The following is a 22,555-nucleotide window of genomic DNA, read 5'->3' on the forward strand; positions in this document are numbered from 1 at the left end:
CTGCATCAGGCGCTCTGCTCATATCAGGCTCTCTGCTCGGCAGGGAGCCTGCTTCCTCCTCTCTCTCTCTCTGCCTACTCCTGATCTCTTTGTCAAATAAATAAATAAAATATTTTTTAAAAAGAAGACTGAAATCATAAAGTTATCTGTTCTTAATACAATGGAATAAAACTAGAAATCAACAGCAGAAGGAAAACTGAAAAATCTATAAATATACATACATTAGGATTTGTCAGAGAAACAGCACAAATAGAATAGATAAATACATACATACATGCATACATATATGAGGCATTTATTATGAGAATTGGCTCACATGATTGTGGAGATTGAGAAGTCCCCCAATATGCCATCTGCAAGCTTAGAACCAAGAAAGCTGGTGGTATAATTCAATCCAAGTGTGAGGCCTGAGAACAGAAGAGCCAATGGTATAACTCCCAGTATGGGGCCAAAGGCTTGAGAATGGTGGAGAGGGAAGTAGAATGGAGGGGAATGGGGTTGCGTACCATTGGTACAAGTCCCAAAGTCTAAAGGCCCATGAACCAGGAGTTCCAATATCAGAAGGCAGGAGAAGATGGATGTACCAGTTCAAGAAGAGAGAGGTACAATTCATCCTTTCTCTGACTTTTTGTTCTGTTTGGGTCTTGAATAGACTGGAAGATAACTGTCCACACTGGTGAAGTAGACTTCTTTACTTAGTCTACTGATTCAAATGTTAATTGCTTCCTAAACCCATTCACAGACATACCCCAAAATAATGTTTTATTGCCTATTCAGGCACCCCTTAGCTCAGTAAAGTTGACACATAAAATTAACCAGCAAGACATGGAGATTAAACTACACACTTTTAAATAACCAATAGGACAAGGAAGAAATCACAAGGGAAATTAGAAAATATCTTGATATCCAGGATCTATAATGAACTCCTCAAACTCAACACACACAAAACAGGCAATCATATCAAAAAATGGGTAGAAGATATGAACAGATGCTTCTCCAATCAAGACATACAAATGGCTATCAGACACATGAAAAAATGTTCATCATCACTAGCCATCAGGGAGATTCAAATTAAAACCACATTGAGATATCACCTTACACCAGTTAGAATGGCCAAAATTAACAAGACAGGAAACAACATGTGTGGGAGGGGGTGTGGAGAAAGGGGAACCCTCTTCCACTGTTGGTGAGAATGCAGGTTGGTGCAGCCTCTTTGGAGAACAGTGTGGAGATTTCTCAAGAAATTAAAAATAGAACTTCCCTATGACCCTGCAATTGCACTACTGGGTATTTACCCCAAAGATACAGATGTCGTGAAAAGAAGGGCCATCTGTACCCCCAATGTTTATAGCAGCAATGGCCACGGTCGCCAAACTATGGAAAGAACCAAGCTGCCCTTCAACGGATGAATGGATAAGGAAAATGTGGTCCATATACACTATGGAGTATTATGCCTCCATCAGAAAGGATGAATACCCAACTTTTGTAGCAACATGGACGGGACTGGAAGAGATTATGCTGAGTGAAATAAGTCAAGCAGAGAGAGTCAATTATCATATGGTTTCACTTATTTGTGGAGCATAACAAATAGCATGGAAGACATGGGGAGTTAGAGAGGAAGGGAGTTGGGGTAAATTGGAAGGGGAGGTGAATTATGAGAGACTATGGACTCTGAAAAACAATCTGAGGGGTTTGAAGTGGCGGGGGGGTGGTAGGTTGGGGTACCAGGTGGTGGGTATTATAGAGGGCACGGATTGCATGGAGCACTGGGTGTGGTGAAAAAATAATGAATACTGTTATGCTGAAAATAACTAAATTAATATTTAAAAAAAAAGTAAAGAAAATATCTTGACACAGATGAAAATGAAAACACAACATACCCAAATTTATGGGATGCTGCAAAAGCAGTGCTAAGAGAGAAGTTTATATCAGTAAATGTTTACATTAAAAAAGGGGAAAGATCTCAGATCAAAACTTAACTTTACACCTCAGGAACTGAAAAAGAAGATCTAAGCCCCAAGTTAACAGAAGGAAGGAAATAACAAAGATCAAATAAATGAAATGGAGACCAGAAAAAAACAATAGAAAAGACCAAGGAAACTAAGAGGTTTTTTGTTTATGGTTTTTTTGGTTTTTTTTTTTAACTTCAACAAAAATTGACAAGTCATTAGCTAGATTATGGAAGAAAAAATAAAAAAGGAATGATTCTAAAGTGAAAGGGGCTGCTACAACCAATACCACAGAAATAAAAAGTATTTTAGGTGTATTATGAACAATCACATGCCTACAAATTGTAAAACATAGAAGGAATGGAAAAATTCTAGAAATGGATAAATCAAAAAGAAAAGTCTAGGATTTGATGACTTCAAGGGAAATTCTACTACACATTAAAAGAAGAATTAACACCAATCCTCCTCAAACTTGTACTAAAACTAAACAGAAAACAACATCCCAAACTCGTTCTATGAAGCCATCATTACTCTATGTAGGAGTGCTGACAATACTGATTTCACCTTTGGCCCACCATCTTGTTCATGTTCGCCCAAAGACCTCTCTTGGGGTACATATTCCAGGCCCCTTAGAGATTAATACACATACCTTAGAAAGCCTGCCAAGGTCAGGATAGGGGGAGGCATGTTCTGGCCTCCCATGAGTCTGTCAGCAATAACATAGTCTTTTCCCCTCCTGACACACAGGTGGTGCCATAGAATCTAATTAAAGTTTAGCCATCAATTAGGTGCATGCAAACCCTTTGTGGTGTGTGTGAACACTTTAATCTCACTGCACTGTCATTTGTGGCCCCTTGCTCTAATAAAATCTGTGGACTACCGTCTGGATTTTGTGGAAAATAACTGTGCAGTTGCCATGGATCATCTTCCACCTGATCTCCCCCCATCAATAAGTTACCCTTAATAGAACTCTGTGTAAACTGTAAGGAGTCACCTCCTTTGTTTTCCTGTCTCAAAGTGCCTTCTCAATTCAGGGTACTTTGATGTCCCTTCTCCACTTTCTAGCACCCTAATACCAAAGCCAAAGACACTAAAGAATAGACCACTATCTCTGATAAATGTTGATGCAAAATTCTTAACAAAATACTAGTAAACCAAATTCAGCAGCATATTAAAAAGACTATACTTCAAGTAATTTATTTCTGAAATGTAAGAACAGTTCAACCTACAAAAGTAAATTGATGTAATACACCACATTAACAGAATAAAGGACAGGAAACTATGTATTTCTCAATTGATACAGAAAAGGCATTTAGCAAAACTCAATACCCTTTCATGATAGAAACTCAATAAATTAACTCTAGAAGGAAATTACCTTGACCTAAAAAGACCAAACTAAAATTATTATAATCCCACAGCTAACATCATAGTCAATATTGAAAAACTGAAAGCTTTTCCTCTATAATCACGAACAAGACAAAGATGCCCTCTTTCTCTATTTCTTTTCAACATAGTATTAGAAATACCAGCCAGCACAATTGGGAAATAAAATAAATAAAAGGCATCCAAATCAGAAACAGACTCTTAATTATAGAGAAGAAACTGATGATTGCCAGAGGAGAGGTAGATAGGGGGATAGGTAAAATGGGGATTAAGGAGTGTGCTTGCTGTGATGAGTACTGGGTGTTGTGTGCAAGTGTTGAATCACTGTATAGTATACCTAAAACTAATATTACACTGTATGTTAACTAACTTGAATTTAAATACAAACTTTTAAAAAATTAAGTGAACAATTTGTAAAGAAAATTTTAAAAAGAATTCCATTTACAAGAGCATCAAAAAAATTAAAAATCTTAGGAATAAACCTGAGGTAAAAGACTTGTACACTGGAAAATAGAAAACACTGCAGAAAGAAAATAAACACAGCACTAAGTGAAAAAAAGCATCCCTTTTGTTCATGGATTGTAGGATTTATTTTTAAAATGCCCATACATCCCAAAGGAATCTATGGATTCAATGTAATTCTTATCAAAATCCCAATGACATATTTTACAAAAAGAGAAAAACCCACCTAAAATTCATTTGGAATCTCAAAGAGACCCTGAAGAATCAAATAGTTTTGATAAAGAATAAACCTGAAGAACTCACACATCCTCTCTTCAAAACTTACTCCAAAGTTACAGCAATAAAAACATTATAGTACTGGCATTAAAACAGACATATAGACTGATGGAATAAAATAGACCAGAAATAAACCTTTACATATATGGCCAAATGATTTTCAACAAGGGTACCAAGTCCATTTGGTGAGGAAAAGGAAAATCTTTTCAACAAATGGTGCTTGGAAAACTGGATATCTATATTTTTAAAAATGAAGTTGGACCCTTAACTTGTACTATATATGAAAATTAACTCAAAATGGATCAAAGACCTAAACGTAAGACTTAAACTACAAAAGTTTAGGGAGCAAAAAGGGGGAAAAGCTTCATGACATTGAATTTGGCAATGTTTACTTGGAGAGGATACCAGAAGTATAGGCAACAAGAGTAAAAATGTAAAACTTTTATTCATGAAAGGACACTATCAACAGAATGAAAAGGCAGCCTATGAAATGGGAGAAAATACCTGAAAATCATATGTCTGATAAGGGATTAATAATATTAATATAAAGTACTCCTAAAACTCAACAACGAGAATCAAACAACCTGATTCAAAAATGGGCAAAGGGACCTGAATAGATATTTCACCGATGAAGATAAACAAATGGCCAATAAGGACATGAAAATATGTTCAACATCACCAATAATTATGGAAATGCAAATCTGTATGCAAGATTATGCAAATATGTATGCAAGAAATGCAAGACTGTAATGAGGTATCAACTCACACCCATTAGGATGGCTCTAATTAAAAAAAAAAAAAGAAAATGACAAGTGTTGGCAAAGTTGTGGAAAAATTGGAGCACTTTTGGTAGGACTGTGAAATGGTGCAACCACAAAGAAGACAACATGGTGGTTCATTAATTAAAAACAGTTGGGGCATCTGGCTGGCTCAGTCAGAGGAGCATGTGACTCTTTATCCGGGAGTCATGAGTTTGAGCCCCACACTGGGTGTAGAGATTACTTAAATAAAACTTAACTAAAGAAATTAATTTAAGAAATTAAAAACAAAACTTACATATAATCCAGCAACCCCACTTACAGGTATATATCCAAAGGAAGTATAATCAGGGTATCAGAAAGATATTTGCACACCCATCTTTGTAACAGAATTATTCACAATAGCCAGAAGCTGGAAGCAATCCAAATTTCCATGCATGGACAAATGGATAAGCAAAATGTGGTATATACATATGGTGGAATATCATTCAGCCTTTAAAAAGGAGGGAAATCCTAAAACATGGATGAACCTTGAAGACATTCTGCAGAGGGAAATATGCCAGTCACATAAATGCAAACACTACATGAAACACTTAAGTGAAGTATCCAAAGTAGTCAGATTTATAGAAACAGAAAGCAAAATGGTGGTTACCAGGGCTAGAGGAAGGGAAAGAGAAATAAATGGGGAGCTGTTTAATGGGTGTACAGTATCAATTTTATAAGCAGAAAAAAATTTTGGAGATCTTTTGTACAATAAGATGAATATACTTAATACTACTGTACTGCACACTTAAAAAATGGTTAACAGGGTAAACACACACACACAGTGTGGTCCTAATAAATTTAATAAAACTTACGTTTAATAAAACTTATGTTTCTTTAAATATATATTTCACAACTTCAACATGTTTCACAGTTTTTCTAAATAATGCCCTAAGCTGCCAATTTTAAAAAGTTTGCTCTGTACATCGGTATGATGTGGGAATAGCAAACTCTCTACATACTTTAAAATTCCAATTAAAATGAGTAAATATTGGAAAAAATACATTCCTGTAAAAGATACTTTCCTTTTTTGCTTTCAAATTGTGTTCTATATGTGGGAAATAAAATAATTTACTTCTCTTCATTTTATAATATAATAAAGTATTCCAGTAGTTGGTTAACAAAAACAAAAAATATTTGATTAATAAAATGCTGGATAAAACACTATGAATGGGGGTGGCGGGTGGCTCAGTCATTAAGCATCTGTCTTTGGCTCAGGTCATGATCCTCAGGTCCTGGGATTGAGTCCCGTGTCTGGCTCCCTGCTCTGCAGGAAACCTGTTTCTCCCTCTTGCACTCCCCCTGCTTGTGTTCCCTCTCTCACCATCTTTCTGTCAAATAAATAAAATCTTAAAAAAAAAAAAGAAAGAAAAAACACTATGGGAAAGTTATGAATGGATTTTTAAACTTAAAATGTGAACTTAAAAACACTAATTATTTAGTTACCAAATTCTCCTGGTTGAGCTAAGTGTCAGAATGACAGAAGTCATACAGGGACTAGGACTACAAGATTCACACTATATAGTTAACTGACAAATTTTTAAAAAGTTTCATCAGGCTGTGCAGAAGTTTACCTGTAATCATACTTACAAAGGAGTTAGCAGAAATTTTACTTGATTTTTATTCATATCTCAATCATTTTTTAACAGAACTCCTGGGGCCTTTGGACAGAGGAGATAAGCTAAATGAAGCTTTTGTTGGCCTGTCTTTAGATCCTCAAGGAGAAGACACATTTCCAGATGACCTTCCTCCCTTTTGTTCAATTCAGAAACATATTATTCAACAAAGAACAGTGAATGTCTTCTCTAATAGGTAAGATACATTGAACTGAGAAAAGTGCTCCACAAAATATTTAGTACTAAACAAATATTCCCTGTTTAAAAGCAAACTAATACTTAAGCAAGAATATTTCAAAATGTCAAAGAAAAAAATATGCATTTTCTCATGATGGTGACTTTGCAGTAATTTGGTCATGTGAGAGCAGGTATGATGGAGGAAGAATTCAGTGTAAACAGAATATTGTTAGAGTGAATGTTATTCCAGGCCAAGATGAACATGAAATTACTATAACATATCAAAGTCTATTTTTATTCTGTTGTTAAATTTTAGAATTGTTAGATTATTAGATTAAAATATTTTAGTATATTTAGTATGTTTAGTATATTTAGGTTGTAATTCATATGATCATAATTATGCAACTTTGTCATTAGTTCCTGAAATCTGATAAATCATAATTTCATATCTATCTAGCTGAATATATAGGTTGTTAAGAAAAGCAGGATAAATGTGAAATAAAAATACTAAACAAAGTAATATTATTTATAATGGTAATTATGTTAGTTACCATTATAATTTGCTCTGACGCAAAGGTCAGCATACTTTTTGTGTAAAGCACCAGATATTTGGCTCTGTGGATCATATAGACTTTATCACAATCCTCAACTCTGCTACTGTGGTATGAAAGCAGCCACAGAAAATACATAAATAAATGAGAGTGGCTTTGTTATAATAAAACTTTATTTACAAAAACAGGCAGTGGCCAGGATTTGGCCCCTGTTCTGCAGTTTACATGTCTGCTTTTAGGGAACCCAACTACATGCAATAATTGTGAAAAGGCCATATTTTTTATATATATCATAAGAATTTCATATCAGTTATACATATATACTTATAATATCCTTGAAGAAAATGCCTTAAACTACATAGTTTGATTAAAGGTAAATAAAGGAGCAGAATTTCCAGGTATGGCAGCGTTTAGAGGTTAGTAAATCCTCTCCCCAGAAAACAGTTATAAACTGGACAAAAATTACCATTTCAGAGCTCTGTAAATCAAATAGGGGCAAACAACAGATTGATAAGCATTTATTCATGAAAAAATGCTGAACTTCTAGCAATAAAGGGGAAATCTGATGTTCTGGAGCTGCTCCCATCCTTTCTTGACCCCCAAGCGAGTTCAGCATTCTAGTCCTACTAAGGTAGGATGGGCTGTGAAAAACAACAGCTGACTTGATTTGGAGCTTAGAGTGGAAGAACCCTGCCTGCAGCATTATCAATAAAAACAGCAAACTAACTGTAAGTAAAAGTAACAAATCTGATAGGAAATGAACCTAAAAAGCCACAGCTCTACTAGTCTGCTTAGGTCAAGTGACAGAATGGGGTCTAGGCAAAAAAAATTTAACAGGAAGATCCTGGAATAAGAGAATCAAAGAGGGTCTAATTAAGCTCCCTACACATTCCTGATAGAGTTGTATGACCTTTTATCTTGTAGGACCCTAAATTTCCCCCTTTTGCTTCTTTCTTTCTTCACATCCAACTGCCAGAAGGTGCCTCTCCCTTTTTGCCCTTCTTCATCCATCCATCTCCCCACCACAGAAGCTGTGGATTTAAAAAAACTATCCCTTCACACTTCATGGTATAGTTCATGCTCTCATCTACAAGAACACCAGGAAGCAGACATCATACACTGGGATTTGGCATTTTTTCCATCTTATTTACAGTTGTCTGGAAGTTCTCTGTCAAGTCATGCTGAAAGTGAGGCTTTTATGTAGTTTCTTTTCTTGTGTTCTACATCATTTATAGAGGAAATACTGGGAAGTAGAAAGAAAGACAGCCACTATTATCTTCAACTACCAGGAAGCCTACTTCTTTATATACGTTTTTAAAAATGATTTCACTGGGGTATAATTTACATGCACCATAAAATTTGCCCTTTGTAAGTATACAATTCAATGATGTTTGCTGAATTTATAAAGTTATGCAACTACCACCCCAGCGTTTTTAGAACATTTCCATTGCTGCAAAGTTCCCCTGTGCCAACTTACAATGCATTCCCATTCCAACCTCCAGCCTGAACCAGTCACTGGTCTGCTTTCTGCCTCTAGAGGAATTTGATATAAATGAAATCTTATAGTCTGGAAACTTCATATAAATGAGCTCAGACAATATGTTGTCTTTTGTGTCAGGTTATTTTCACTTAGCATTATGGTTTCTTAGTTTCATACATGTTGTAGCCTACAGTTTATGCCTTTTTCATTTCTAAATAGTATTCCATTGTAGGGATCTACCACATTTTGAATATCTACTCACCAGCTGCTGGATATTTTTAATTACTTCCAGATTTGGGCTATTATGAATAATATTGTTATAAATAGTCACATTTCAGTCTTCAAGGGGACATAATGTTTTCATTCCCCATGGGTAGATATCTAGGAATGGAATTGCTGGATCATATTTTAAGTTTATATTTATCTTGTTAGTTTTTAGAAACTACCAAATTGTTTTCCAAAGTGACAACATTGTATATACCCATCAGCAATGTATGAGGGCTCTGGTTTCTCCATATCTTTACCTGTGGCTGATACTGTCTTTTTTATTATAATCATTCTACTGGTATAGAATAGTATCTCATTATGATTTTAATTTGCATTTTCCTAATGATTAATGATATTGAGCATTTTTATGTGATTATTAGCCATTAGTATATCTTTTTTGGTGAAACATCTATTCAAAATTTGTTCATTTTTATTTTTTAAATTATTTATTTATTTGTTTGTTTGTTTGTTTTGTTTAACAGACAGAGATCACAAGTAGGCAGAGACACAGACAGAGAGGGAGAGGAGGAAGCAGGCTCCCTGCTTCCTGAGCAGAGAGCCCGATGTGGGACGTGATCCCAGGACTCTGGGATCATGACCTGAGCTGAAGACAGAGGCATTAACCCACTGAGCCACCCAGGCATCCCAAAATTTGTTCATTTTTAAAATAAGTTCTCTTATTATTGAATTATAAGACCTCTTTATATATTCTTAATTGTTAAGTCCTTAATCAAATATATGATTTGCAAATATTTTCTCCCAGTTTGTGGCTTGCCCTTTCATTTTCCTAATCATGTCTTTTGAAGTGCAAAAGTTTCAAAGTTTGGTAAAACCCGGTGTAGTTATAATTTCTTTTATTGACTATGCTTTTGTTTTGTATAGAGGAAATTTTTTTCTAACTTAAAATCACAAAATTTTCTCTTGTGTTTTCTTCTGGAAGTTTTATAGTTTTAGCTCTTACACTGATTCCATTTTGAGTTAATTTTTATGTATGATGTGATATAAAGTGTCTAAGTTCATTATTTTCTACATGAAAATTCAGTTACCTTTATACATTTGTCAAAAATCAGTTACCATAGGTGTAAAGATTTATTTCTGAATTTGGCATTCTGTTCCAGTGGTCTCTATCTACCTTCACACAACAAAGTGCCAGACTTAGTCATACTGAGGGCTCCATTGAACTAGAATCTTCTAAAATGCATTCCAATACCACAAAAATAAGCAGGAAAAAGATGAACACTTATATACAGTTACTTCAAAGAAACAGAAAATGACACCAATGTATATCAATTGAAAAAAATTCTCACCCCCCCCCAACAAAACCACCATGAAGTAGGAGAAAACTCTAACAATACTCCATGAAAAATTAAATTTATTCAAACAAGCAGCTGGGTACATGGAAATCCACTCTGAATTAGAAGGACAAAAACAAAGAGGGGGTGGGAAAGGAGGAAGTTCATTGCATTCAAGAAAGAAAGAAAAGAAAGATATCGTTTTTTTAAAATTTTTTATTTTTTTATAAATATATATTTTTATCCCCCCAGGGTACAGGACTGTGAATCATCAGGTTTACACACTTCACAGCACTCACCATAGCACATACCCTCCCCAATGTCCATAACCCCACCCCCTTCTCCCGGCCCCCTCCCCCCAGCAACCCTCAGTTTGTTTTGTGAGATTAAGAGTCACTTATGGTTTGTCTCCCTCCCAATCCCATCTTGTTTCATTGATTCTTCTCCTACCCGCATAACCCCCCATGTTGCATCTCCACTTCCTCATATCAGGGAGATCATATGATAGTTGTCTTTCTCTGCTTGACTTATTTTGCTAAGCATGATACGCTCTAGTTCCATCCACGTTGTCGCAAATGGCAAGATTTCTTTTCTTTTGATGGCTGCATAGTATTCCATTGTGTATATATACCACCTATTCTTTATCCATTCATCTGTTGATGGACATCTAGGTTCTTTCCATAGTTGGGCTATTGTGGACATTGCTGCTATAAACATTCGGGTGCACGTGCCCCTTCGGATCACTACGTTTGTATCTTTAGAGTAAATACCCAGTACTGCAATTGCTGGGTCATAGGGCAGTTCTATTTTCAACATTTTGAGGAACCTCCATGCTGTTTTCCAGAGTGGTTGCACCAGCTTGCATTCCCACCAACAGTGTAGGAGGGTTCCCCTTTCTCCACATCCTCGCGAGCATCTGTCATTTCCTGACTTGTTAATTTTAGCCATTCTGACTGGTGTGAGGTGATATCTCATTGTGGTTTTGATTTGTATTTCCCTGATGCCGAGTGATATGGAGCACTTTTTCATGTGTCTGTTGGCCATCTGGATGTCTTTTTTTTTTTTTTTTTTTTTGGCATATAACTTTTATTTTTTTATTTTTTTTACAGTTTTTTAAATTTATTTTTTATTTTCAGCATAACAGTATTCATTATTTTGCACCACACCCAGTGCTCCATGCAATCCGTGTCCTCTATAATACCCACCACCTGGTAGCCTGACCTCCCATCCCCCGCCCCTTCAAAACCCTCAGATTGTTTTTGTGTGATGTCTTCTTTTTTTTTTTTTTTCTTAAAGATTTTATCCATTTATTTGACAGAGAGAGATCACAAGTAGGCAGAGAGGCAGGCAGAGAGAGAGAGGAGGAAACAGGCTCCCCGCCAAGCAGAGAGCCCGATGTGGGACTCGATCCCAGGACCCTGAGATCACGACCCGAGCCGAAGGCAGCGGCTCAACCCACTGAGCCACCCAGGTGCCCTTGTGTGATGTCTTCTTTGCAGAAATGTCTGTTCATGTCCTCTGCCCATTTCTTGATTGGATTCTTTGTTCTTTGGGTGTTGAGTTTGCTAAGTTCTTTATAGATTTTGGACCCTAGCCCTTTATCTGGTAAGTCGTTTGCAAATATCTTCTCCCATTCTGTCAGTTGTCTTTTGGTTTTGTTAACTGTTTCCTTTGCTGTGCAAAAGCTTTTGATCTTGATGAAATCCCAGTAGTTCATTTTTGCCCTTCCCTTGCTTTCCCTTGCCTTCCCTTGCCTTTGGCGATTGTTCCTAGGAAGATGTTGCTGCGGCTGAGGTCAAAGAGGTTGCTGCCTCTGTTCTCCTCAAGGATTTTGATGGATTCCTTTCTCACATTGAGGTCCTTCATCCATTTTGAGTCTGTTTTCGTGTGTGGTGTAAGAAAATGGTCCAATTTCATTTTTCTGCATGTGGCTGTCCAATTCTCCCAACACCATTTATTGAAGAGGCTGTCTTTTTTCCATTGGACATTCTTTCCTGCTTTGTCAAAGATTAGTTGACCATAGAGTTGAGGGTCTATTTCTGGGCTCTCTATTCTGTTCCATTGATCTATGTGTCTGTTTTTGTGCCAGTACCATGCTGTCTTGATGATGACAGCTTTGTAATAGAGCTTGAAGTCCGGAATTGTGATGCCACCAACTTTGGCTTTGAAAAGAAAAATATCTTAAAAATGAAATATTTTAAGGCACCCAAATGTGAATAAATTCAAATTAAAATTTAATAAAAGGCACTGAAAATGGCAGAAAACAAGACAATGAAAAGGAGATAAAGAAAAAAAGACAAGGGAGAAAGTAATGGAAAGAGAAATAAGGCGCAGAAGTAAGAGCATCTGTACGATTTGATTCACTGGAATCAGAATTAATATTTAAAACTATAATCCAGGGAAATGTTTCAGAAAGAAATATTTTTTAAAAGATTTGGTTTACATATCAAAAGATTAAACCAAGAGGTCCCTGGGTGATGGTTCAGTCGGTTAAGCATCTGCCTTCAGCTCAGGTCATGAACCAGGGTCTTCGGATGGAGCCCCACATCAGGCTCAGCGGGGAGTCTGGTTCTCCCTCTCCCTCTGCCCTCCCTCCCACTCATTCTCTCTCTCTCTCAAATAAATAAAATCTTAAAAACAAAAATTATACCAAATGCCTGAGAAAAACTTATAAAAATCAGTTTGAAGACATATATTAACAAAATTCTTAGATTTCAATTATTAGTTTTAAAAATCTGCAAGGCCTCCTTGTAGAAAGATCAAATGCTGAAGAATTAAATAAGCATCACACTTTTCAAAAATAAAATACAAGGTAAGGCAAAAGTAGAGCAACAGTTTTTTAAAATGCAATGAAAAGAATTGTAAACCAATGATTTCATATCTATCCAGGCTCTCCTTCAAGTATCAAGGCTAAAGAAAAATAATTTCCATGAACCCTTCTTGAGAACATACTAGAGGAAAAGCTTCATCCAATCATGAGATAACTGGAAGAACTTCAGCAAAAGAACTAATTCTGAACATTTTAATACATTTAAGTGTAGACAAAAGACCAGAATGAGGGGCACCTGGGTGGCTCATTCTGTTGAGCAACAGACTCTTGGTTTTTGCTCAGGTCCTGGGATCCAGCCCCACAATGGGTTCCACAGTGGGTACGGAGTCTGCTTGAGGATTTTTTCTCTCCCTTTCTCCTCCCCCTACTCACACACACATTTGTGCATGCACTCAAATAAAAAAATAAATCTTAAAAAAAAAACGGGGAGTAGAAAGGTAAATGTGGAAGACATGTGCAGGTATTAAATAGAAATGATACAACTAAAAAAATGGGAGGGGAACAAAATGAAAGAGAAAAGTAGACTAAGCTGTGATTGTTGTAGAGACATAGGTGGAAGTTAAAAGACAACAATAAACACTGATACATCAGATAATTAAAGGTTAACTAAGAAGAGGCTAAGGGCATTAGAAAAGATATCAGTACAAAGATAACCACTAAAACTAAAATACAAACCTTCCCAAGAAATACACCCACTTAAGAAGTATAAGCAAATATTATAAAATTCATATAATTATAAAATATTCATAGAGACATCAAGAACATCAGTCATATCAATATCAATTAATATAAATAGATTTACCTCATCTATTAATAGAAAAAGATTTTTCGTATGCCCACAAACCAAGATCCAGGTATATTCTGTATACAAGAGAGACATCTAGGAGGCACCTGGGTGGGTCAGTCGGTTGAGCTTCTGACTATTGTTTTTGGCTCAGGTCATGATATCGTGGGTCCTGGGACTGAGCCCAGCTTCAGGTTCCATGCTCTGCAGGGAGTCTGCTTGAAGATTCTCTCCCTCTGCTCCTCCCCCAATTTGTGCTAAAATAAATAAATCTTTAAAGAGATATATCTAAAATAAATTGATCTAGAAAAGCTAAAAATAAAGAGATGAGAAAAGATAGCCTTGGCAAATGAAATTAAGAAACCAACAGAAACCCTGGTTATAGAATGAACAGAATTCAAGCCCCCAAGTATTAAATATTAACAAAGACATACTGACTTCCAGAGGTGCCTAGGTGGCTCAGGTCATGATCTCAGGGTCCTGGGATTGAGCCCCCGCATCAGGTTCTCTGCTCAGCAGGGAACCTACTTACCCCTCTCTCTCTGCTTGCCTCTCTGCCTACTTGTGATTTCTCTCTCTCTGTGTCAAATAAATAAATAAATAAACAAAAATTATTTAATTAAAACAAAATGAAATATTGATGTCCAAATTTTGCAACAAAGATAAAACCAATATGTAAGCACCAGTTAACACAGAAACCACCTCTATGAAGTTACAACTATAGAAATGCAAGGAAACATAGATACTAATAACAGGAGACTTTAACCCATTATTCTTATTATAAAATAGATTAAGTAGGCAAAAAATAAGGAGAAAGAACACCTAAACAATATGACTAATGTAGATATTATGGATATTTATCAAATTCTACACTCTGATAATAGAAAATAGATTTTTTCCCCAAATATTCGTCAAAAAAATAAATGATCTTATATTAGGTTCCAAAAGGATATCACTAAGTTCTATAAGAAAGAACTATTAGAAATACTCTGTGATCACAATGCAATACAACTAGAAATGTTTAACAAGAAACAAAATGACCATCCTCCTAGAAATTTTAAAGCCTTCTATTAAACAACTCTTGCATGAAAGAAGAAAACACAATGTGAATTTTTAAAAAAAATAATTATAATGAAACTGCATATCACAATCTATGGGATGTATTGAAAGTAATAATTAGAAGAAAAGTACTATCACTAAACACTTTATTCAGAGAAAATGAAAAAACAAAATAAACTAATTCCAGTGTAAAATCTGAAAAATAACAAGAAACTAAAGCAAAATAAGTAAAAGGAAAGGAAATAATAAAGATAAAAGCAAAAATTAACGAGGCAGAGTGGAGGTTAGGAAATTCTCCTAAATGTGTAGAGAGTAAATATTTTAGGCTTGTGGGGCCACATGTTCCTTCCTGCAATTACTCAACTCTTGTTCCAGCACAAAAGTAGCTGTTTGTAATACATGAAATGAATGAACATGGCTGTGATCCAGTAAAACTTTATTTATACAAAGAAGTGACTAGCTGACAGGCCACAGTTTACTGACCCCCTAAGGTAGAAGTTTAAAAATGAAAATAAAAATTATAGACCTGACTAAATCTAGATGTTTTTGAAAAAAAGAAAATAGACTTGATCAAACTGACTTGCTCAAGATAAAAAGAGAGAAAGCATAAATATACAAAATAAGAAGTGGCACACAGAGGAAGGAATTAACCATTGTAACAGATTTTTTTTTTAAAGATTTTATTTATTTATTTGACAGAGATCACAGTAGGAAGAGAGGCAGGCAGAGAGAGGGGAAGGGAAGGAAGCAGGCCCCTGCCGAGCAGAGAGCCCGACGCGGGACTCGATCCCAGGACCCTGAGATCATGACCTGAGCCGAAGGCAGTGGCTTAACCCACTGAGCCACCCAGGCGCCCACAGATTTTTTTTTTTTTAATCATAAGAGAACACTTTCTAGATTTCCATGCAAATACATTTAAAAGCAGAAGAAAACTTCCTAGGTAATTACAAATCGCCAAACATAACCACCATTAGATTTAGAAATCTGAAGCAGACCAATTTCCATGAAAGAAACAGACAAAATTCTTAAGTACCATATGAAAAAAGGTCCAGATGTTTTGATTGGCGAATTCTACCTCCAAGCCTTGTTAAAAGGACAGATATTTTAATTTGCTGTATGAACTGTTCCAATACATTAAAATTAAAGAAAAACTTTCTACAGTACAAAAAAATGATGACTACAAGTGAATAGTACCCATAAATATCAATGTAAAAATAATAAGGATTACCAAGTAAAATTCAACCCCTAGATCTATCTGACATTACAAGGTTGGTTCAATGTTACCAAATCCATTGAGATCATACTGCATACTAATAGATCTATGGTTAATAAAAATCACATGATTATTTCTATAGATGCTGAAAATGCCTTTACAAAATACAACCATCTTCCTGATAAAAAAACACTAAAGAAAATAGGAATTGAGGATATATTCTCACATAAGTATATATACGTACATGCGTATATAGTTTTATATATACATATATAACTTAGTCCTAATGCTAGTATCTTTTTTAAAAATTATTTATTTTTTTCAACATAGCACGTACCCTCCCCAATGTCCATTACCCAGGCACTCCAGCTAGTATCTTATTTAATGGGGAATCACTAAGAGCATTTCTGCCAAGATCAGAAACAAGACAAGAATACCCACTATCTCTGCTACTACTTAGCACTGTTCTAGAGTTATTAGCCATTACAATTAGATAAATCAACTAGATCAAAGGGCAAACCATGGCCCACTGGCCAAGTCCAAACCTGCTGACTCTTCTTATAAATAAAGTTTTATTAGTACATCCATACCCCTTCATTAATTTATCATCTATAGTAATTGGGACCTGTGGTCCTCAAAGCTTAAAAATTTACTATCTGGTACTTTGCAGAAAAAGTTTGCCAATCCTTGAACTAGAGAATAAAAATTGGTAAGGAAATAAAACTATCTTCATTTGCAATGATAGGACAATATAACAGAAGAGCCCGAAGAAATCAATGATAAAACATAATCAAATATTTTAAAAATATAGTAAGGTAGAAAAATGTAAAATTAATGTATAAGAACAACAGTCTTCATATACACAAACAAGTTAGAGGATATAGTGATAGAAGAAATCTCCACTTATGTTATCAACAAAGATTAAATATTGAGGAATAAACCAAACACCAAATATGCAAAATTCACATGTTGGAAATTTTAAAAACTGTGACATACATAAAAATGGGCTTGAGAAAATGGGAATATATCCCCTCTTCTCGAATAGGATGACTCAATATCATAAAGATGTCAGCTCTCTCTAAATTAATGTATTGTACTAAATTATTAAATTAACTAAATTTAATGTAATCCCAATAAAAAGACCAGCATACTTTTTTATTTAGTCAGACATGGTGTTATTAAGGCTAACATAGAAAAACAAAAAAAAGAAGACAGTATGAGAGGGGAGCTAGTCCTACCAGATACTAAAACATCCTAACTATAAAGCTTTATCACACTGTCACACTTATAATTTTATTCTTATGTGATTATTAGATTAATAACTGCTTCCTCATTAACCTATAAACTCTATGAAGGCAAAAACCATCCTGATTCTTAGATACTATCATTTCTTTAAGCCTTAGCACAATGCCTGATGCACAGTTGGAACACTGCACTCTGAGTTCTCAAATGCATGGGGGAGGAATATTATCTTATATACAGATATAAGGAATATTATATACAGATAAGAAACAAGCAAAATATGTAACTAAAGGTCATTCAGTTAATGGTAAGTACTAGGAAAAAATACAAAAAACGTTGGTGATTAGAGAAGGCACTATTTGAGTTAAGGGCTGAGTAACAAGGAGTCATCTATGTGAAGATGTGGTATATTGCCAGTGGATTCCAGGGAAAGGTAACTGCACATGCAAAGGCCCTATGACAGAAATAAGTTTGGGGGGTTTGAGTAAAAGAGAGCCAATACAGCTAAACTATAAAGGGGAATGGAAAATGATAAATTAATAGGGCCTGTAGGCCATGTCAGTGTGTATGATCTTTGTTTTAATTGCAGTGAGAAGACAATATAGGATATTAGTGTGTGTAGTGTGCAGAATAATGGCCTCCCAAAGATGTCCACATCCTAATCCCAAGAATGTGTAAATATGTTATTATTAATTGGCAAAGGGGAATTAAGGTAGCAGGTAGAAGTAGTCTGCTAATCATCTGGCTCTAAAATAGGGAGTTCATGCCAGATTATCTAGATGGGCCTAATGTAATCCTTAAATGTGAAAGAGGGTCCTTAAGTGTGCTGGAGGAAGGCAGAAGAAACAGTGTCCAGTAACTCACGGTGAGATAGGCTTAACCTACCACTGACTGCTAGCTCTGAAAATGGAGGAAAGGAGCCATGAGCCAAGGAATGCAGAGTGGCCTCTAGAAGCTCAAAAAGGCAAGAAAGTAGATTATTCTCTAGAAATTCCAGAAAAGAATGCACCCTGTTTAAGTCACTAAATTTGTGGCTATTTGTTATGGCAGCAAGGAGGAATTAATACAAAGTGTTAGGATGTGTTCTGTATTTTTAATAGGTCGTTTTAAATGACTCGGCTGACCTGATAGGGAAAGCTGCCTTGACATCAGTGGAAATTTGAGATGAGGCCTGTTTTCACACTTCACCACCTGAATGCTAGGGCTCAGGGCTAAATTTGAATACCAGAACTGCAATGGGGAAGTTTAGCTAAAAGTTTTGTCTAGAGGAGTTCAGTAATGTCTCAGGCTCTAAAAGAGATAGAAGCAGAGAAGAGAGAATGGCAGCATGGCCCACAGCATGGGCCCATTCACCAGGGATTAAGGGTATATCTACTTTGGCTCACTGTTGTACTCACAACATCCAACCCAGCACCAGCCACAGAGTGAACATTCAACAAATATCTCATCCATGAATGAATGAATGAATGAACCATAAAATATCAGCCTACTTTATAAAATGTCCTCTTAATTTTAAATCCTTCCTATCCATTATTTATATTCTTCATATGCTTATATGACTGAATAAAATTTTAATTTCTGGGTAGCCTATGGCAAAATAAACTGAATTAACTTGAACAAAATATGCTGCAGAAGCCAAGTGAAAACTGATTTTGAATAGACTGTACTATGCTTGAGTTTATGAACAAAGTTACTTGAATGTAAACTGTATGAGGACAGAATTTTGTTTTGTTTTGTTTTCCTCTCATTGATGGATCCTCCAGGACATAGAAAAATGCCTGGGATGTAACAGATGCTAAATAAATATTTACTGAATAAACAAAAGAATTATTATTATTATTATACAAGAATATATAGAATATAAGAATATATAGCTGGTAATAAGTGTGTTAAGTTTACCCCCAAAATAATCAAGCATTTGCATACTAATAGCAGTTACAACATCTAGGGTATAAGTGAGTGCTTTTTAAAATCACCATTATGTGAACTGACTGAGATTTTATACTTTGTATGTCACTACCACTATTATTCAAATAGTTGGTTTTCATATTTTTTATGTGGCTAGGATAAACATTATTCAAATGGTTAGTTTTTCATATTTGTGACATCACAATTAAAAAAAGTTAAGCAACTCAAAGAAAAGGCAGTTTAGAAAGAAAAAGGGCAGAGTGAGAGGGGCAATGATAAATAAATTAAGTGATCCTAGGACTAAATATTTAACTTTAGATTTGATACTGTTCTAAACTATTTATTATATTTAAAATAACTCCGTTTCTCTCTCCATTTCTTCAATTTTCCCATTTGTATTAGCTTATCCTCTTCAAAGGCTAAGATTCTTTACTGTAGAGCAATCAAATCTTATATTTGTAACATACATATCTACCTTTATATTAACTGTCATACATTAATTGTAATACTGGTTTCCTGCTATTACTATCTGAATTCATGCCTAAGAAACTCCAAATGAAATACTGTCCTGTTAAAAGTTACTACATTTTGGCTTGGTTTTATTTGATTTGTATCTAAGCAAATTTGTCTTAAGTTAAAACAAACAAACAAACAAAAAACCCCTATCTATCCATAATCCTTATGTGTTCCTATAAACAATATACTTGATGAAAATTTTCAGTGTTTACAAAACAAAGAAAATTGTCAACAGAATGCTTGGCGGTAGACTTCCCAGAAAAAAAAATTTACAGCCTATAATTCATGGAGATTGGCTCAAAACAAACTGTCCCTGCCAACAGAAAATCTGACAATTATTCTGTTGTCTAATTTGGCTCAGCTTAAGTTGACCTTGTTTATTCATCTCAGTCTTTTAATTCTTGTTAACTTGGCATAAGAAGAGAACATATGGCATATGTCTAGGAAGTCCATTTCTGCATCTTAAACTGAAATAAATGTAGACTATGCTGAGCATTTCCAATGTGTGGCTATTAAGGTAACTTAATGTATATTACACAGGACTGATTAAGTTCAAATTATCCCCAAGACAGTTTTCGGTTTTATGGGCAGCAAACATAACACAAGTAAAGACACCTTTTTCTAAGCCCTAGTATATGACTAAAACTGAACAATTTTAAACATCTTTCCAAAGAAGACCATCAGTCTTAAGCTCTTTGAAAACATAAAAATTAAAGGGTATTGGCATTTTGACAACTGAAAGATATTTATAGGTTTTCACTGGATCTCTATGTTTAAGAAAGCTTATCAAGGCAATGTGGGGAAGATATATAATGACAGCTGGAGAACAAAAAAGAATATTTCTATTTTCTCTTCAACCTAATCTGGTCTCCAATGGATTTTCTTATTTTCATCTTCTGACTCACTAAAATTGACTGTAAAAGAGGAGTTTCATTCTGTTGTGGCTTTGATGTGTCTCAAGAAAAGCTATGAAGAAAGGAGGTTCTTTACAGATTGATTCATGGTTCTATTATAGAATCGTAGTTCTCCAGTACTAGAACTAGAAAAGCAAATACCTTGAAAATCCAAAGCTCCAAAATTTATGTATCTTAAGGGTTAGGGTTTTGGTTTGGCATGTGTTCTTTTATTTAACTAAGTGAAATGAAAAACACAGGAGTATAATTTCATGTACAAAGCCTTACTAGTGTTATACATTTTGAAACCCTTTTCCTTTATTAGTGGACTTCACCATACTTCTTACATAGTACTTTTCTTCCACAAAGCTCAGAAAACTCAAACTTCATAACTTGGCATTTAAAATATAACATTTCAGCTATGGGGGGGAGGTCCTTACTACCTATATATTCATCTTCTGAAACTCTACAGTTATATGAGTTTACATAGAGCAACAACAGTCTTTATAATGTGAAATATTTAAGAATGAGCTAACTACTTATAATCTCAGTCCCCACTCAAATATCCTTCCACAGTGAATACAAGCATTTAATTCCACCTATTAAGTGCTAGGTCATCAGTGCTTTCAGAGACTGTCAGCTATGCAAACACCTAACATAATAATACAGAGACATTTCTAAACAACTAAAAATCCTGCACAAAAGAATATTTCATGAGCTCAGTGAAAGGGATGGTGGAGAACTCTCATGCAAAAACCACTGATAAATGAGGAAATGGCACTTAGACCATTAAGTGAAAAAAAATTCCATACGGATAATGAAATTAAAAGAATTGCAAAAGAAAATGAGTTTATTATCAAAGTATTAACAGAAGCCACAGAAAGATAAAGTCCTTAAGTATTTCTTGAAAAAGTGGCCCTCTTTAAGATGATGTGTGTTATAAACATCAGATGTGAAGTTAAAGATGCTATACAATGCTTCTAGAGAATCTAGTCAGAAAAACGAGACCCACTCCCCTCCCACCCAAATGAATGATTTATTCTTTGTTCATTCTAATAATTTGTGCAGAGTTGAAATTATAATCTACTTTTTATTAATATACGCTTATCTATATGTTTTTACCTTTTATTTTTAGTTAATTGCATTGTTTTTAGTTAATTATATTGTATTAATTATATTGTTACTATTACAGTGACCTTCTTTTAACTTTTTTCATTTAAAGATTTATTTATTTACTTGACAGAGACAGAGACAGAGCATGGCAGGGAGGGGGGAGAAGAAGAGGGAGAGGGGAAGCAGATTCCCCACTGAGTGCAGTGCCTTAGGGCTTGATCTCACAACCCTGAGATCATGACTGGAGTCAAAACCAACAGTCCCATGCTCAACCTGTTCAACTGACTGTGCACCCCAGCTGCCCCTATGGTGATTTTTCAGTCCCAGTTTAAAGGGACTCACTTTGGGGTGCCTCGGTGGCTCAGTCACTTAAATGTGTCTGCTCTTGGTTTTGGCTCAGGTAATCGTCTTGGGATCCTGGGATGGAGCCCAAGTCCCACTCAGTGGGGAGTCTGCTGGTTTTTCTCTCTGTCCACACCTTCCCTGACTCATGCGCTTTCTCTCCTAAAGAAATAAATCATAAAGAAAGAAGGAAGGAAGGAAGGAAAAAAGGGAGGGACTCATTTAAGGAGTCTTTATTTCTATATTTCTTTTTTCCTTGAAAGCAGTTATTCTTGGATATGGACCTCATGCAGCTATGTTAAAATATTTATTTATGTTAAAATATTTAAATGTATGGTTTCCAAAAAAATAATGAAATGTATACCATTGAGGACAAAGCAGAAATGTCCAGGTGCATTTAAC

At 35.2% G+C, this 22,555-nt stretch overlaps 1 protein-coding gene and 1 long non-coding RNA gene across 12 annotated transcripts in view; both read left to right on the top strand.

The window, feature by feature from the left end:
* The window catches only part of WDPCP (WD repeat containing planar cell polarity effector), a 506,774-nt gene that overhangs the window by 400,587 nt on the left and 83,632 nt on the right, over nt 1–22,555 (top strand). For all 11 annotated transcript variants that reach the window (XR_014315874.1, XM_082746657.1, XM_082746660.1 and 8 more), the window contains one exon: nt 6,520–6,682. Coding sequence is in view for 10 of the 11 variants with exons in the window: in XM_082746657.1 (XP_082602783.1) it covers nt 6,520–6,682 (163 nt within the window). In the remaining variant the exon portion in view is untranslated. The remainder of the gene's footprint in view (nt 1–6,519; nt 6,683–22,555) is intronic.
* LOC309872503 overlaps nt 1–22,555 on the top strand; it is an 857,896-nt gene that overhangs the window by 386,769 nt on the left and 448,572 nt on the right. The window lies entirely within an intron of this gene.

The sequence above is a fragment of the Mustela nivalis genome, assembly GCF_964662115.1.
Source record: "Mustela nivalis genome assembly, chromosome: 8".
NCBI lineage: Eukaryota > Metazoa > Chordata > Mammalia > Carnivora > Mustelidae > Mustela > Mustela nivalis.